At 37.0% G+C, this 18,601-nt stretch overlaps 1 protein-coding gene across 2 annotated transcripts; it reads right to left on the bottom strand.

Moving 5' to 3' along the window:
• Positions 1-562: 562 nt before the first annotated feature.
• On the bottom strand, positions 563-17,767 carry ubn1 (ubinuclein 1). 2 transcript variants are annotated; one of them, XM_051703766.1, is made up of 17 exons: positions 16,860-17,765; positions 16,677-16,778; positions 11,643-11,741; positions 11,391-11,528; positions 11,041-11,138; positions 9,947-10,376; positions 9,787-9,857; positions 9,554-9,683; positions 7,975-8,093; positions 7,646-7,768; positions 7,427-7,570; positions 7,105-7,155; positions 6,856-6,895; positions 4,845-5,282; positions 4,455-4,692; positions 3,609-3,707; positions 563-1,256 (listed from the first exon to the last, which is right to left on the bottom strand). In XM_051703766.1, exons 1-17 carry the CDS (start codon positions 17,070-17,072, stop codon positions 1,204-1,206), a joined length of 2,586 nt encoding a protein of 861 aa, XP_051559726.1. In that variant the 5' UTR covers positions 17,073-17,765; the 3' UTR covers positions 563-1,203. The 2 variants fall into 2 exon arrangements, with proteins under 2 accessions (XP_051559726.1, XP_051559727.1); XM_051703767.1 differs by lacking the exon at positions 3,609-3,707 and having other exon boundaries at positions 16,860-17,767.
• Positions 17,768-18,601: the final 834 nt, after the last annotated feature.

The following is an 18,601-nucleotide window of genomic DNA, read 5'->3' as shown; positions in this document are numbered from 1 at the left end:
TTGATTGTGTGAGAATATGTGAAAAGCTCTACATGAAAAGGCGTGTGTCTATGTGCAGTAATCTTAGAAGTAGGTGATATCAGTGTGCACTTTGGTAAAGGAGATTATAGCCAATAGGAAAAGAGATAGATAGTAATCTTAATATGCAAGTTGTAACATAAAGACAAAGTCTAAGGGTGACCCTTCGAGAATAATAGATTTCTATTCCCTTTAGCAAGTTCTGATATTTTAAGTCAAGTGCACAAACCTCTGAACTCCTTATGGCCAAGGCAACATGCTCTACCTTAAAATGACATTTAATAGCCACTGAACAAAACAAACAATTAATCTGAGACTAAACTTGTCCTCAGTAAAACTTCAAGAAAGCACAAATTTTAACAACAGGGTTCATGGGATTGCATATTAACCCATGGTACACACAGTACTACTACCAGGCTGATCAAAATAACTGGTCTTAAGTTAGCAAAACTGTACCGTTATGTGTGTCAAACTGTCTTTGAGTACCAACAAAAAAAAAAAAAAAAATACTCAAAAGTACTGAACGTACTGTTAATGCAGTTAATAAATTTAAGGAAGCTTTATTTTTCCACAAAAAACCCACATTTGACTATATTCAAAAACAAAAGCAAGTGCACATTTTGTACATATTTTGCAGCATTTCACTAGAAGCACCCAGCCATTATACTTAAACAGCCCTGAGATCTTTACATGGCATCATTTCATTCCCCAGTCCAGTAAAAAGAAAACAAACAAGAAAAAGTGGCATTAATCAGCACATACAAGTCATTTAATGTTAATTTACAGTACACATTTATATAAAATTAATACTGTAGGGTGGCATTTCAGATTCATGTCAGAAGTTATAAAGAGGGAAAATTTCTAAGTAAGTGCATTACAGTAAGTGCAAAGGGCTGGTCATACAATTCAAATTCTAATCTTAACACTGTGAAAAACAAAAGGCTTCCATTATAGTTCATATACCAGCATTCAGCATATTTAGCCTTACTGCAAATAAATAACATTTATTTATAAGGAGTTTTAACTCTTTAATGTAGAAAAGAAAGGTATCCTTGGGCCATAATTTGCACATTAAATTTTAATGTAAATCTTTTGACACAACACGTTCAGTAATATCCACTCCATCTTCATGAGCTCAGGAAAAGTGCTGAGTTTTCACACTGGTCTTTTTCACTCTAATGGCCATTAATGTAGTTTCCTCCTAACATTAAGCCCATCTGCATGGATCTGGTTTCCATCTGTCAAAAAAAAAAAAAAAAATAATAATATATATATATATTAGTTAATCTCTGAAAGTAACAAAGTTTGTGATGGTTAATTAAGGCAGAAATTCAAAATTAACATCAGTTTTGTTGCAAGACACAAAGTTGGTTTTATATTAAATATGGCCTAATTGTGAACCTTTTATTGTTTTGTCAAAAAGAAATAAACCTTGCAATTATAGCTACTTTGGCTGATTATGAAGAGACAGTCAACTAAACTTTCTCACTAACTATTGCTATTATGGCTACTTTGTCTGATTTTGAACAGATTAAGAATATACAGTTAGTTAATTAGTATGTCAGTTAGTTTAGTTGAACTAACTAACTAACTAACTAACTGTCTCTTCTTAATCTGTTCAAAATCAGCACGAGGTAGCCATAATGTCAATAGTTAGTAAGCTAGTTTAGTTGACTAATTTACTGTCTCTTCATAATCTGTTCAAATGTAGCAGAATTAGCAATGGCTAGTTGCTAGCCATTGCTAATATGGCTACTTTTGAACAGATTATGAAGATACAGTTAGTTAGTTAGTCTACTAAACTACCTTACTAACTAACTACTGACATTATGGCTACTTTGGCTGATTTTGAACAGATTATGAAGAGATAGTTAGTCAGTTAGTTAATTATTTCAACTAAACTGACAAACTACCTAGCCATTGCTAATATGGCTAATTTGGCTGCTTTTGAACAGATTATGAGGAGACAGTTAGTCCGTTAGTTAGTTCAACTAAACTAACTGACAAACTAACCATTGCTTATAGGGCTACTGCTTTTGAACGGATTATGAAGAGTTAGTTAGTTCAACTAAACTAACCAATATGGCTAATATGGCTACTTTTGAACAGATTATGAAGACAGTTAATCAGTTAGTTAGATAGTTAGTTATTTCAACTAAACTAACAGAAAAACTAACTAGCTATTGCTAATATGGCTACGTTGGCTGCTTCTGAACAGATTACGAAGTGATAGTGAGTTAGTTAGTGATTTAGTTAAACTAAACTGACAGACTAACTAGCCACTGCTTATATGGCTGCTTTTTAACAGTTTATGAAGAGTTAGTTTGATAAATTGGTTGACTAAACTACCGAGTAAGTTTTACTTATAGGGCTACTGCTTTTGAACAGATTATGAAGAGTTATTTAGTTTATTTGTTCGTTCGTTCAACTAAACTAACTGACTAACTAACTATTGCTTATTAGGGCTACTGCTTTTGAACGGATTATGAATAGTTACTTAGTTCAACTAAACTAACTACATAACTAACAAGACATTTCTTATAGGGCTGATACTGAACAGATTATTAAGAGACAGTCAGTTAGTTCTTTCAGCTAAACTGACAAAATAACTAACTATTGCTTATAGGGCTACTGCTTTTGAACAGATTATTAAGAGTTAGTTCGTTCAACTAAACTAACTACATAACTAAGTAGACATTGCTTATATGGCTTATTCTGAACAAATTATGTAGAGACAGTTAGTCAGTTAGTTATTTCAACTAAACTAACTGACAAACTTACTAGCCATTGCTTATATGGTTGCTTTGGCTGTTTTTGAACAGATTATGAAGAGACAGTTAGTTTAATCAGTCAAACTAACTAACCAACCAACGCTTACAGGGCTACTGCTTTTGAACGGATTATGAAGAGTTAGTTAGTTAGTAAATTAGTTAGTTAGTTCAACTAAATTAACTATATAACTAACCAATATGGCTTATATGGCTACTTTTGAACAGATTATGAAGACACAGTCAGTTAGTTAGTCAGTTATTTCAACTAAACTAACAGACAAACTAATTAGCCATTGCTAATATGGCTGCTTCTGAACAGATTATGAAGAGTCAGTCAGTTAGTTAGTTATTTCAACTAGACTAACTGACAAACTAACTAACCATTGCTTACAGGGCTACTGCTTTTGAACAGATTATGAAGAGTTAGTTCAATTAAACTAACTATATAAATAACTAACTAGCCATTGCTATTATGGCTACTTTGGCTGCTATTCAACATATTATAAAGGGACAGTCAACTACACTAAAACGCAAGCGAAATTATTTCAGACCTATAAAGTTTAATAAAGCCTCACACTTCTACTGTAAACTAATTAAATGGGCTAAATAGGCTTCACATAGAGTAATATAAAGGCTTTGCGTGTATTACTGTGGTCAAGCTTCAATAAAAGTTAGAAAGTTAAACCAGTAACTGTCAGCTACAGAAAGGCAAGGCCAAAAAGATAGGTGTAATGCAAACTAACATTAATGTGAACACAATGATCGATGTTAGCATGATTCAACCATCCCTGTGGGTTTTTCAAAGATGTGCAAAGTTACCTAAACCAAAGAGCCATGGTGTTAAAGAATGAAGAGGAGCAGGAGAGGAAACAGGGACAGACAGAAGATGAAGAGTGCTAGAGCACAGCATGGAGTTTCCTGAAATAGGAAGGAGAGGAGGAAGATACAACACCAGAGGACAAATGTTACATTACAATGATGGAGCAAAGTGCTTGAAACATCACAGCATTCTTATTCTGTGCATAAGACAAGAGTACAAAGTCTTTGGTCTAAACAAGGCAGAACATGTATATCAGGTGTCTGAAAGTAGGTAAAAAATTAGTGTGTCATTTTTTCTGTTAAAATACTTTTCCCCATTTCAGTTTAATGTGTATAGACAACTATAAGTAAGCCAAATTTAAAGGCTGACTTCTACAAGTGTAAATACTGTTTTGCTGTGGTGCTTTTGAAAAATGTTCTCTGTTTGAGTGGTCTGACATAACTTCTGGCTCAACTAACAGCGTGAGGGAATTAGGTACGTTCGGAACTAAATACTGCGCAGTGTATAATTTATACTCCCTTAAATATTTTTAAATAGTATGTGAAACAGAATGCATTATGCAATGATACACGTTTAAAACAGTTTAAGCTATACTGTTACATGACCTTATCATGTTGCATATTTAATTCAGCAAACGACATCGTTATCATCTTGGAAATAAAAAATATTTTGCATTTAACATCCAGTTTTTAAAAATGTCTCAACTATTGGCAGCCCAATCAAATAACAAATCAAGAATGAGATGTTCAAAATAATTTATCACTTATTGAAATTACACACTTCACCTTTTAAACAAACCAAGCTGACCAAGCTTACATGTACGTTTAGGATAAATATCTGCTCACCGTGCGCGATACCATGCTGGAAAGTTCCAGGTGCTAGGCCAGGAAAAACTGCACCTTTGCAGGCCTGAGGCTGTCCAGGGAGCTTAGTGCCAGGGCTTAGCCCAGGGAATGGGAGGGCATGCAGGGGGGCAAAGCCTGGAAAGGTGTCTGGCTGTGCTGTGGTGGGGTAGGAGGATGGAAGGAAAGACAGAGAAGGGGTGGGGAGTGCTGGGTTTCCACATGAGAATTCCCCAGCAGCCTGAAATACAAGCAAAGGACATTTTTAAGTACAGTTCAAAGATTCTGTTATAGTCAATATAATACTCAAAACTAAATGATCTGCTATGTAATATAATTGTATGTATGTATGTATGCATGCATGTATATATATATTTTTTTTTAACTACTCACAGCTGCCATTGAGACCGGTGCATCACCTATTGATGTCGTAGTGAGCAGTCTGGCCACACCCTGAACCATTGATGCACCGTTGGCCTGAGCACCATCTGGGGGTGCCACTAGAGTCAGTTTTGGAGCTGCTTTCTCTTCAGCATGGAGTCGCTTTGAATCTGAATCCATACAAGACTTGGTCCACATTACCTGCACTGATTCAACCCCATCTGCGGTCACCGGACTTCTCTGAGTGCTGACTGCCCCTTCCCTATGATTAACTGGAACGGTGGATAAAGTGGCAGAAGTTTGTGTGTTTGATGGTGTTTTGGCAGTGGTGCTTGGAGTGGCTGCAACTTCAGGCTGTGTACTCGCAGGTAGACTCAGACGCTTGCGTTTCCTTGCTGGAAGGCCCTGAACATCCAGGTTATTCATACAGTCCTCAGAGACAGCACTGCCCTGTGTATTCAGTATTGAAAAGAGCAAGGTCTAAAGACATTGAGAGTTCTTACGAATTATGATATAAAGGGATAGTTGACACAAAAATTTAAATTCTCATCATTTACTCTTCTGCAGAACACAAACGAAGAGTTTTAGGTGAATCTCTGAAGGTCTATACAATGCAAGTGAATTGGAATCCAATGAATCCAAAACTTTGAAGCTCCAAAAAGCACATAAATGTAGCATAATATCTATAAGACTCCAGTGATTTAATTAATGTCTTCTGAAGCGATCTAATTGGTTTTGGGTGAGAACAGACTAAAATGTAACTCCCTTTTCACTATAAATCTTGACATCTGCAGTCTCCTTGGCGATCATGATTTCAGCTCAATTACACATCCTAGCGCCATCTAGCGCTCGGCGCATTTATCAAGCAATAGGAAGTGTAATCGAGCTTGAAATCTTGATCATGTCTAGTGTCTGAAATGGCAAGATGTAAAGTGAAAAAGGATATACATTGTGGTCTGTTCTCACCTAAAACCAATAAGATCGCTTCAGAAGACAGTGGATTTTCTCCCCAATTTGGAATGCCCAATTCCCAAAGCCCAATGCACTTTAAGTCCTCGTGGTGGTGTAGTGAAATCGCCTCAATCCGGGTGATGGAGGATGAATCTCAGTTGCCTCCGCATCTGAGACCGTCAATCCGTGCATCTTATAACGTGGCTTGTTGAGCACGTTACCACGGAGACATAGCACGTGTGGAGGCTTCACGCTATTCTCCGCGGCATCCACGCACAAATGACCACGCACCCCACCGAGATCGAGAACCACATTATAGTGACCACGAGGAGGTTAATCCAACGTGACTCTACCCACCCTAGCAACCGGGCCAATTGGTTGCTTGGGAAGCCTGACTGGATTCACTCAGCACGCCCTGGATTCGAACTTGTGACTCCAGGTTTGGTAGTCAGTCTGGCCATTCTCTGTTCACCTCTCTCATCAACAAGGCATTTCTGTCCACAGAACTACTGCTCACTGGATGTTTTTGGCACCATTCGGAGTAAATTCTAGAGACTGTTGTGTGTGAAAATCCCAGGAGATCAGCAGTTACAGAAATACTCAAACCAGCCCGTCTGGCACCAACAATCATCCATGCGATTATATAATCAGCCAATCATGTGGCAGCAGTGCAGTGGATAAAATCATGCAGATATGAGTCAGGAGCTTCAGTTAATGTTCACATCAACCATCAGAATGGGGAAAAAATGTGATCTCAGTGATTTCAACCGTGGCATGATTGTTGGTGCCAGACGGGCTGGTTTGAGTATTTCTGTAACTGCTGATCTACGCATTACACGTTTCATAAAAAATAAAAAAATAATTTAAATTAAAGATTTATCATAATCTCACCAACCACTTGTGGTTCTTATGTGAACCCCCTGGTTGGGAAGCCCTGCTCTAAGACAATATTTATTATTTGCCTGATAATTATGTTTATATGCAAGAGATGCATACCCTTTAAATTAACAGACAACAGCAAACTATATTGCACCACGCATACCAAACTTGTGTCTTGGTCTGTAAGCTGTACCTTTTTTTGTTTTGTTGTGCTCACTGGTTTCTTCCTTGCCCTGTAAAATGAAGAGAAATGGCAATTTTTCAACATGAACTCAGTGGTTAAGTTTAATATTTACTCAAAAGTTTCCATTTAGTTTGTTTTTGCTAATCAACACAATTTAGAAAACAAAACTCACCACTTTTTCCCAAACTAGCCATCAGCAGATATCTGACAATATTTAACTTTTCAAGTGAAATAGTGGAAGTGTGGAATCATACTTACACCACACCAGTGATGTGACCATGTGCTTTTCGAGTTTCTATAAGCAGAATTCTGTTGAGAACAAAGGAATTCAGCAGGAAATACTCACCATCTTGAACAAATTAATAGGGATTATGCTTTTTACAACCATTATATACAGTACTGTCTACTTACAAGGGTTCAGACCCAGTAAGGTTTGAACATTGAGGATTGAGTTTTATACACTATAATGCAATATACAAATTTATAAGTTACAGATGTCTACATTCAGAACTAAGAACTGAACTGGATACTATAGCTTGCTCTCCTAAATTTCTGAGTATTCATAATTTGCTTTGTATACCTGGCTTGCATCCATCCTTTAGGCCAAAGTGGTTTAACATCAGCCTCCAGGAATGTTTTCAGATACTCCTCCAAACTAGAGCATGCAGGTGACTCAAAATCATAGCTAATCATCTTCAAATTAACAATCTCACAGAGCAACTCCCTGAAAAAAACAAAAGCTTAGTGATGTATTATTCAAGCAGTCTTAATAATCAACCATACACATAAGAGACCCAACCTGATCTCTTCATTCCATCTGAATCTCTTGCGAGGCCCAAAGACTCGTTTTCCACTCCTCTCCTCTTCTTCCTCATCAGAACCATCAATCACTCGTTGATCCCTCTCTTTCTCAGCCTCTAGCCTTAAAACCCACAAAAAGTATTTTCTCATGATCCTTTACATAAAGAATAAACATAAGTCGCATACAGTTAAAAGGTGCATGCTGTTAGAACAATCCGATTAAGACAGGATAATGTGTTGGGCTTTCTTGCCTTCAATAAAGTATGGTGAAACTATGAAAGTGATTATTTTCAGTGTTTGTGTCAAACAATAAAAATGACTGATTACTTGGCAGCTCTGGCTTCAGAGTGAGCTTGGCAGTGAATTTGGAAACGGGTGATCTGTTCGGGCATGGACCTGGCAACCGCATTCTTAAGCTTCTGTAGAAGCTCCCTCAATTTTTCATCCTGACAACACATGTGACAAGCACATTAAGCTTTTAGAGAAATTAAACTGTATTTAAAGTATTTTGTGATCCATAGCAGAAAGTAAACAAAAAGCCAGAGCCTTATTATTTTGAAGAGAGTGGAGGCCCTTTCACATAACTCATGTCAGGGCTTCAATGCATCTCTGAACAGAAGAAACATGCACCGCTTTGATGTCCTTATGAAAAGTGTTGCAGTCATTTACATCGCAAATGCAACACTCTACCAGTTGAGCTACCACACAATTTGATCATGCTCGAAAAAGCTTGTAAATGTAGTTGGTTACAAGTCATGCACTATAGTAAAAGTGTTCAGATGTCATAAGATAGCACTGTATGAGAAACAGGGCAAAAAGTGTTTCTGAACTGATCATTTTGCTGTTTTACTCACGATTTGTGTGAAAGGGAATAAATTCATTGTTAAGTGCAACGAAACGTACAAGAGCCACGTAAAAATCATTTTACAAAAATGTAGGTATAGTACCGTGATTCTATGAGACCAAGTTGTATTTATGATTAGAACAGAAAAAAGTCCAGGTTTTTTTTTTCTTGTGTGCTGGCACTGCCCACATAATAACTGTCCAGTAATTACTGAGTGCAATTCTAAAGGTCAGCGGAGTCATGTGAAAGGGCCTTAAAGAGATAGTTCACCCAAAAACGAAAATTCTCTCATTTACTCACCCTCATGCCATCCCAGATGTGTATGACTTTCTTTCTTCTGCTGAACATTAAGATTTTTAGAAGAATATTTCAGCACTTACGGTCCATACAATGCAAGTCAACAGGGTCCAAAACTTTGAAGCTCAAAAAAGCACTTAAAGGCAGCATAAAAGTAACCCATACGACTCAAGTGTTTAAATCCATTTTTTTTAGAAGCAATATGATATAATAGTTGTGGGCGGAACAGATCAATATTTAAGTCCTTTTTTTTTTTTTTTATAATTCTCCTCCCTACCCAGTAGGTGGCGATATGTACAAAGAATGCGAATCATCAAAAACAAAAGAAGAATTTTGAAGCTTAAGTGAAAGTGGAAATTTATAGTAAAAAAAGGACAAATATCTGTTTTTCCACCCACACCTATCATATCTCTTCTGATGACATGGATTTAACCACTTGAGCCGTATGGATTTCTTTTATGCTGACTTTATACAGTATGTTCTTTGGACATTCAAAGTTTCAGACCTTGTTGACTTGTATTGCATGAACCTACAGAGCTGAAATATTCGTCTAAAAATCTTCATTTGTGTTCAGCAGAAGAAAGTCAGAAACATCTGAGATTGCATGGGGGTGAGTAAATGATGACAATTTAAAATTGTGTTTGAACTATCCCTTCATGGGGGGATCTTAGCAGAAACATTTTAGGAACTTTGATTTGTTTTTTTAGTGAGTTGTTATGCAATCAAAATTTGCAATGCAATGAGGTGTTTTGTAAAGTCGCAGACCTGCTGTAGATAGTGGAGCTTTTTGGCTCTTTTAACCAAAGTGCCTTTGCTGCAAGACAGCTGTGATGCCAGGTAGGAGAAGATTCTGGAGCGTACTTTGCCACCAAGCTGTTTCGAGCTCACCTCCACTCTGACCATACAAAGAGAAATATGTTGGTGTATGATTAAGAAAAATTTAACCAACCCATAATAATACAGTATGCAAGATGTTAAAATCCTGCTAGATAACTTACTCTAGTAAAACACTGTTGAGCTCTGAAGACAAAATCTCCATCTTATTTTGTCCTTCAATATTCTTGACAGCCTAAAGGACAAAATGAGGAAGAGAATAAGGCATGTATACCCACAAACAAACAGAGCTCTTTTCTAATCCTCAGCAGCTGCAAACGATACCTGAGCAAGTTCTTGAATGTGTTGCTCTAGTGTTGGAGGCAGACCATCTGGAAGTGATGAGGGGGACTTTGTGGTGAATGACACCATCTCTCCATTTTCCTCCAGGCTTGAGCAGATGTTCTGCGGCTCCCCCAAGAGCCCATCTAAGTCAAAGTCTTGCTCCGCTGCCTTAACTGCTTGAAGGAGGTCATCTGCACTAGCCGAACCAATGAGTGTGAGAAGAGGGTCTGCTGATATGGCTGGTTCTTGAACCTCAGCTTGCATGATTGAGCCACTGTCCTTGAGATCATCGGATTCTTTCTCTCTAGCATTAAACATCTGCAACTGCTGAAGCTTTTCCTTATGGAATTTCTTCAGCATCTTCTCAATGCTTAACGGCTTCTTGCTTTTCTTTTTTATCTTCTCTGCTGAGGGCTTGTCTGGCAGGGTGCTGAGAAGGAAGCAGAAAAATAAAAAAAATCAGGGAGTTTAACCTCCAACTCTGCGGACCCACTGGCTTGTGTGAATAATCCAATGTTATATCTTAGATGTCCAGAACAAAATAGGCAGTCCAGCAGGAAAAGCATGCTAACCAAATCATCGGAAATACATGTTATCATTATCATCATCATCACCACAAAAGGGAGGATCTCAGCTTCCTAATAACTTTCTAATGCATGAACTGAAAATTAGACTGAATGTCTATGGAAGAGCACATCTGTCAGGGCTGAGATTCGTTAGAGCGCCACCTATATTTCAGATTATGCATTTTGTGACGAAAGGCGATAGAGGAAAAATAATTTTTTCTAGTACTTGCTGCCATCTAGTGGAATAAAATAAGTCTTTTTGGAGGGAGATGGCATGGACAGAACCAGAATTACATTCTTACAAATTTAGAAAAAAAACAAAAAAGAAAAAAAAAAATTCATCATAAGATAAAAATTCTTTTTGGCAACTAGTCCACAGTATGTGTAAATGGTGAGCTTTTAAATTTGAGTGTGAAATTGCAGGCGGCAGCCCAAAAATGCCCCAAAGTATGAGGTTAAGAAAGCATTTTTCAGAAGACCAACATATTAAGAGAGAAAACTTTCACAGGAAAAGAAAAACAGATTTACCTCTTCCAGGCATCCTCTTCTTCATTCTTAGACAGCATGTCATCATCTCTCTTTTTCTTGCTCATCTTTCTCTCTATTCCCTGCTTAAGCTTTCGTTTCTGTGAAGATGTGCATATTTAAAAATTAATTCAGATTTTTTGCATAAACCTGAGGAACATCACACAAACTGCCACTGCACTGTTTTTCTAAAGCATACACCTCTAACAACAGTGGGTACTAGAAAAGTGGAAGGGCCATATGAATCAACAATTTTAATTTAAAATTTTTTCCATTACCAAAGTTGAGCCCTTAACCACTAAGCTACAGCTTGCACTACACTGCTACCCAGGCCTTAAATGTGTTTTACACACCTTGGGCTTAAAACCATCGTTATCATTTGCCTCGTTCTCCTCTCCCTCATCAAAGGCTGGCCGAAACTGCAGAGTTCCAGAGTTGATGTAGAACCCTCCATATTTGGTGGTAAGACAAGCTGGCACCAATTCATCATACTATGGCATGCAGGAGAGCAAGTTAAAAAAAAAAGAAAAAAAAAAGAAAACCAAAACATTCAAATGCTATATTGTTAAGGGGAATAATCTGTCACACATTGGCCTGAAACTCACAGCCTCAGAGTTATCGATAAATGAATCGGTTTCATCATAACCAAAGCCGATATCCACCAGGTCTTCTAATCTGTCCTTTTTCTTTTTGCCAGTTTTGCCCTAAAAAGAAAAATGGTGGATATTCATGTAGTAGAGAATACAACTGAACAATCAAAAGCAAGCACCATGACTATACTGTGAAAATTATCCAAATATACCTCTACATTGTTCATCATCTCTACAATCCTGTATTTCAGTCTATTTCAGTCTACTTTAAAGGTGGTTTAAGATCAAGACCGATTATCCAGGATAATTAAAATCATAATTTAACCTTGTCAGATCACATCAAATGGAAGAGAAGTGTAGGTCTCATGCACTCTACATTTACAAATACAATTTAACCACTGACACAGTAGGGTAACTGGAGGGAAACTCTAATCTTTTTACAATTTTCTGAGCAAGCTGCTTTGAAATGAAGTGTGTTGAAAAAAGCACTATACCAATAAATAAATTACTTGACAGTAGGGTGAATTAGGGCAATAAAGGACACTGTCATTGTAATCTTAACAATTTAGACCAACAAATGAGATCTAAATGGAGCCTTTTCACATTTCCGAGTTTGTAATGCGAAATTAACTATACAAGGGTTACTTCTGTAGGGTTATTTCATGTCAAATCAACCAAATTTCAGGAACTTCCCCAGCTGAACTTTTTCGATTTTGTTAATACTTTTAATGCATTCCAGAGCTTTGTAGCTGTAAATTTCTGAAATCCAAAAACTAGATATAGGTATTGCACAAATGGACAAGAAAAACTAACTTCATACCATGTTACTCACATTTGGTTTTTGACCATTGAAAATGGGTAACATTTAACAATTTACGCATGGAGCCACATTGAGAGACCCATATCTCTGGGATTGAACCAAATAGGGCCTTAAAATTATAATAAAAAAGGAAAGTTTGTTCAGAACCAGAATCTAAAAGGATATTAAGATGTCTTTAATACTTCTGGAATTATAGGCACTCTAACTAAAAAAAAAAGTGTTTTTTTTTGTGCACGTGTGTGTGCAATTTCTGGACTCATGCCTTTGGAATATAATGCAACAACGGGTGCTTAAGTCAACTGATTTTAGTAATAGACCTACTTATAAAATAAAAATAAAAAAAGGAAAAATTAAATAATGACTCGGCAACCTTTCTAAGGTTATTTTTTTACTTGTAGTTTTGCTCCAAAATCATGGGCAAAAATCTTTATTTTGACACCCCTCAACAAAACAATGGATTCCTCCGTATATATTGATCCATGGCATTTAATAATTTGGCTTTGAGGGGCCTAGGTAGCTCAGTGAATATTGACACTGACTACCACCCCTGGAGTCGCGAGTTCGAATCCAGGGTGTGCTGAGTGACTCCAGCCAGGTCTCCTAAGCAACCAAATTGGCCTGGTTGCTAGGGAGGGTAGAGTCACATAGGGTAACCTCCTTGTGGTCGCGATTAGTGGTTCTCGCTCTCAGTGGGGCACGTGGTAAGTTGTGCGTGGATCGTGGAGAGTCTCCACATGCTGGGAGTCTCCGCAGTGTCATGCACAAGGAGCCATATGATAAGATGCGCTGATTGACTGTCTCAGAAGCGGAGGCAACTGAGACTTGACCTCCGCCACCCGGACTGAGGTGAGTAACCGAGCCACCACGAGGACCTAGTAAGCAGTCGGAATTGGGCATGCCAAATTGGGGAGAAGAAAAAAAAAAAAAAAAAAAAACATTTGGCTTTGAAATAGGAGACCATAGGAAATATAATTTTTGCATTCCTATTTATTGCAACAGCACAAGAAAAATCAACTATTGCATTTCCGCAACTTTCCAAAGGAACAAAAGAGATATAGAAAAAGATGCCAAATATACAGTCACTCCCTCAGCAGCTGTATTTGAAACTAGCAAGTTAACCCTTGTGCACCCTTTGTTGTGGGTGCATTTATTCAAATTTGACCCCAAACAATAACCGTGCAATTTTTTACCGTAATCATGGAATTTTTTATTTTTTTTTTTAAACAAATGTAACACTAACTTCTAATTTAAAAACTCAAGTTGTGCAGTTTTTTGGGGGGTTGTGGTATTTTTTTTTAACCTTATTTACCTTGAAATTACTAAACTACACCATTCATTTTCATATAAAATTAGAACATTTTATTTCACATTCACTTCAGTGAAGACCTACATTTCTCAATTTAATTCAGGGAGAAAAATATGAAAAAGGTGTCATGCATTAAGGGCAGATTGCTTCCTACTGCTGAAAACAAAAAACCTTTTAAATGAAAATGACCTGAAATTATACAACTGGAACAAGTAGATTGCTGCAGAGGTCCACTCATTTGCCTGGTTGTAGCAAACAGATTTATTTTTTAACTTAAGTTCTGCATTTGGATATAGAGTATATCTAGACATGATCAAAGACATAAAATATCACTATTTTATTTTTTAAATTAAAGCATTTTTTTGGTTTGTGGTGTTTTGAAGTGTCAGTTTTTGCAATGATATTACATTATGATTACAAACCTTGGTGTTACAAAAAATGTCAACAAAATCAACAGCAATAAACAGAAATGAACAGTGATAATTTTGTGTACAAACAGAAGACTTGGAATAAATTTTGCTCCCACCCCTCAGCCTAAACTCAGCCTTTGATCTGTGTGTGTGTGTTGGTGTGCATGCATATGTGTAAGCATGCTTGGTGTGTGCTAAGAATTACTACCTCACCCTTTCATTTGTGTGTGTGTGTGTGTGTGTGTGTGTGTGTGTGTATGTGTGTGTGTTCTCCATTCTGGATGTGTTATGGTCTCACCCCTTCTTCTCTGTTTGTTCTGCATTGAGGCTGATTTTATTTGACAAATTCTATAAGCTCTCTTTTATAGTCTCACCTTCTCTTTCCTGTGTATGATTGTGTGAGTGTGGGTGGGTGTGAGCATGTGCATTACACACTGTGGATATATTATAGCATCACCCCTTAATTTCTCTGTGTGTGTGTGTACGGCATTGTGGCTGATTTATTGATTTTATTTGACTAATAATAAAAATAAAAAAAGCCTGTTTTACCCTCTCACTCATTCATTTCCTACGTGAGGTCAAATATGACCCCCGAACATCACACAACTTCAATCCAGCCCAGTTTTTTTTTTTTTTTTTTGTGTATAGATAGAAAATGTAGGAAAAGTCACCAAACCTCATACCACCGAGATGAAAGAAAACCATGTGTTTTAAGGAAGCAAAGTTCAAAAGAGGTCATTTTTGACCCCAAAGCTACATAAGGGTTAAGCTCAAACAATGGAAGTGAATGGGGCCAATTTTTGGAGGGTTTAAAAGCAGAAAAGTGAAGCTTATAATTTTATAAAAGCACTTACATTAATTCCTTTGCTAAAACTTGTGTATTATTTGAGCTGTACAGTTGTTTATATTGGCTCCATATAGCCTCAAAATGCAGCATTTTCCAGTTTTCAGAAGCAGCCATTTGACATTTTTACGGTTGTTTTAGCGTTTACAGCGTTATGTCGTCATAAAATTGTACTTACACAAAAAAAGTTAGGAAGCAATTTTATCACACTAAAATCATGTTAACACATATTGTTTACATCTTGTGGTTTTACTTTTGAAACAGTGAGTATTTTAATGTTTATGAATTGGCCCCATTCACTTCCATTGTAAGTGCCTGACTGTAACCGAGATTTTTGCTTTATTTAAAGAAAAGGAGGGCCGAATCAAAATAAATGTTTGTAGTAATCAACATTATGCCACAAATGCTGTCAGTTGAGCTTAACTTCTTTTTTTAACCCAAAATATTCCTTTAATACCAGGTAAATAGAATTTAGTAATATAAATGAACATTAAATAATAAAATAAAAGTTTGCTAGATTTACCGTGCTAAATTAAAGGAATAGTTCACCCAAAAAATTTTATTCTCTCACTTTCATGCCATCCCAGATGTGTGTGTATGTCTTTCTTCTGTTGAACACAAAGATTTTTAGAATATTTCAGCTCTGTAGATCGTTAAAGCTCCAAGAATTACATAAAGGCTGCATAAAAGTAATCCATACGGCTGAAATCCTTTTTTACTATAAATCTCCACTTTCACTTTAATGTGAAAGTGAAAGTGGAGATTTATGGTAAAAAAGGACTTAAACATTGATCTGTTTCTCACCCACACCTATAGAGCTGTTCAGCCGTTACGTCAATTTCTAGGCGAACCCAGAAGTCTAATTTGACATGGGTTCAATTGGGATTTTCCTATGGGTTTTTCACAATGGGGTTTTTGAACTTGTGTAAAATAAGGTCTGTGGTACACATTACTTGATGATACGTGGAGGAGGTTTTGTTCTGCAACATAAATTACACACTTTCATACCTCAAATGTTAATTTTGAAGCCGCAGTGCATTTAAAAAAAGAAAAAAAAAAAAAGGATGTAACTCAATACGGCTTCAAAATTCACGTTTGAGGTATGAAAGGGTGTAAATTACATCGTAGAACAAAACGTCCGTGTATTGTCGAGTAATGTTTACCACAGACTTTATTTTTCTCATAAGTTCAAAAAACCCATTATAAAAAGCCATAGGAAAATCCCAAAGGAACCCATGGCAAATTCTCTTCCGGGTTTTTGGACTACAAGCCGAACAGCTCTATTATATAGCTTCCGAAGACATGGATTTAATCACAATCCTATGGATTACCTTTATACTACCTTTATATGCTTTTTGGAGCTTCAAAGCCCTGGTCACCATTCACTTACATTGTATGGACCTACAGAGCTGAGATATTCTTCTAAAAATCTTCGTTTGTGTTCAGCAGAAAAAAGAAAGTCATACACATCTGGGATGGCATGAGGGTGAGTAAATGATGAGAAAATTTTCATTTTTGGGTGAACTATCCCTTTAAGGTGGAAATAGGGTCCATTATATCACAACACAGACTTGCTTGTGATAAAGCAAGAAATGTAAACTAATGTCCCATTGCCTGGTGCTCCAGACCCTAATTTAATGTACTGATGGGTGGAGAGGCTCATACTCACATATTTCTCTTCAAACTTTCTTGCAAGTGCTTCTAATTCATCCTTCACCCTGTCCTCCAACACCTCATCTAAAGTCAGTAATGTATTTTTCTTGGTTGTTTCCTTGAACATAAACATATGAAAACAAGAGATTTACCAGTGATTTTCATGACTGCACAATACTGGTTTACACAATTGTTGTACCTCTGTCCGGATCAAATCCAGGAAGTTAAATTCCGGGCAGCGTTGATCGTCCGGCTCGAAGAGTTTTAATTCCACTCGCGTTGCAGCTGGCAGAGATGGTGGCGATCCAAAACCCAGTTTGACAGGTAGGTCATTGGCATTGGTGGCAGTGGTAAGAGGGAAGTGTGCATCGCTTGAGACTGCGGTCAGTTGAATTCTTCGAGGTGCGGCCATTGCTCAGACCGATGGCAACGTCCCACGGTTCTTCCCAAACAGGTGCACGCAATCTGGTCGAGTAATTATGGCCCTGTGATGCCAATTGAAATCAGCGTCATTTTCCTTTCTTAAAAGGAGGTTGGCCTTCGCGAATTATGCGGTATGCATTAGATACAGGTTGTTACCTTTCGAAGAAACCGCTAGAAATTCAACAAACCGCGCATGTTTATTCCATATTATGTAACTGGTGAATTGTTGATGCGCTATCTTGTGTGGCAAGTTTTCATTAGGTCTTCAACAGCCAATTCCTTCGTGAGGAAAAGCGTCTTTGTCTTATTCTATCCACGTGGCCCTCGGTGAATCGCATTGCCGTCGTGACACCGATAGTCGATTAGTCCCCATAAATAATTCGGTTGACTTGTCATGGCAATACAGAATCAATATTTTTCAAACGCAGAACGGAAATGGGAGAAGGCCAGTTAAGCTCAAATGGATTGATCGGCAGTTCGCCTTCGCGATCGCTAGCCTACTGTTTCGGTCTAACATATAAACTATTTATTAGCGATACAGTTTAATCAGTGGAATGGACACCCAGAACTATTTCTAAAAATCATAGTGAAACGCTCCCATTGGACTGATCACTGACGAGTCAGTTCAGTCGTCATCATTCTGCGTCTGGCATAATTTTTTTGAAGCAGTATTGATATTCACGGGGATTATCTGATGTATATTAACATTTAACAGGTAAGGTAGCGTACAAATATATTTTACTTACTATGTGTATTATTTTTAATGGCACCCCTCTTCTCATTTGCTATGTCTCCAGTAGATATTTTACTGTCTTTATTCTGTCGTGTTTACCCTTTTTGTCATGTGCTTATTTATAACTCTCAATATTAGCTAAAAATAACTTAATTAAAAAACAAAACATTATTTATCATGTGCACAGTTACAAAAAGTAATGCAGGTGCTGTCCATGGTCCTGAACTTCACTTTATTAACCTCTTGAGACCAGAGCGTGACTGCTGTGCATTTTTCGTTTCCCTTTTTGATTTGTAACTAGTAGCATCTAATAAACAAGCAAATAGATTTCCTAAAAATGTCCACATACAGCTCTGGAAAAACAAATTAAGATACCACTGCAAAATTATTATTAATTAATATAATTAAAATAGTATAAACGCATACTATTTATAGGTATGTGTTTGATTAAAATTAACATTTGTTTTATTCTATGAAATACTGACAACATTTCTCCCAAATTCCAAATAAAAATATTGTCATTTTAGAGCATTTATTTGAAGAAAATGAAAACTGGTCAAAATAACAAAAAAGATGCAATGTTTTCAGACCTCGAATAACGCAAAGAAAACAAGTTCAGTTTTAAACAACACAATACTAATGTTTTAACTTGGGAAGAATTCAGAAATCAATATTTGGTGGAATAACTCTGATTTTCAATCACAGCTTTTATGTGTCATGGCATGCTCTCCACCAGTCTTTCACATTGCTGTTGGGTGACTTTATGCCACTCGTGGCGCAAAAAT

This window comes from Myxocyprinus asiaticus, chromosome 7 (assembly GCF_019703515.2).
Source record: "Myxocyprinus asiaticus isolate MX2 ecotype Aquarium Trade chromosome 7, UBuf_Myxa_2, whole genome shotgun sequence".
NCBI classification, from domain to species: Eukaryota; Metazoa; Chordata; class Actinopteri; order Cypriniformes; family Catostomidae; genus Myxocyprinus; species Myxocyprinus asiaticus.
This window is presented reverse-complemented; position numbering and strand designations above follow the sequence as displayed.

What these genes read in the sequence shown, in the direction of transcription:
- ubn1 (XM_051703766.1), bottom strand. Translation starts at nt 17,072, where the DNA reads ATGGCCGCACCTCGAAGAATTCAACTGACCGCAGTCTCAAGCGATGCA. An exon ending in TGGATTTGATCCGGACAGAG is followed by an intron (nt 16,779 to 16,859) that starts GTACAACAATTG and finishes TTTATGTTCAAG; the next exon opens with GAAACAACCAAGAAAAATAC. An exon ending in CCAGCATGGTATCGCGCACG is followed by an intron (nt 3,708 to 4,454) that starts GTGAGCAGATAT and finishes TTCCTATTTCAG; the next exon opens with GAAACTCCATGCTGTGCTCT.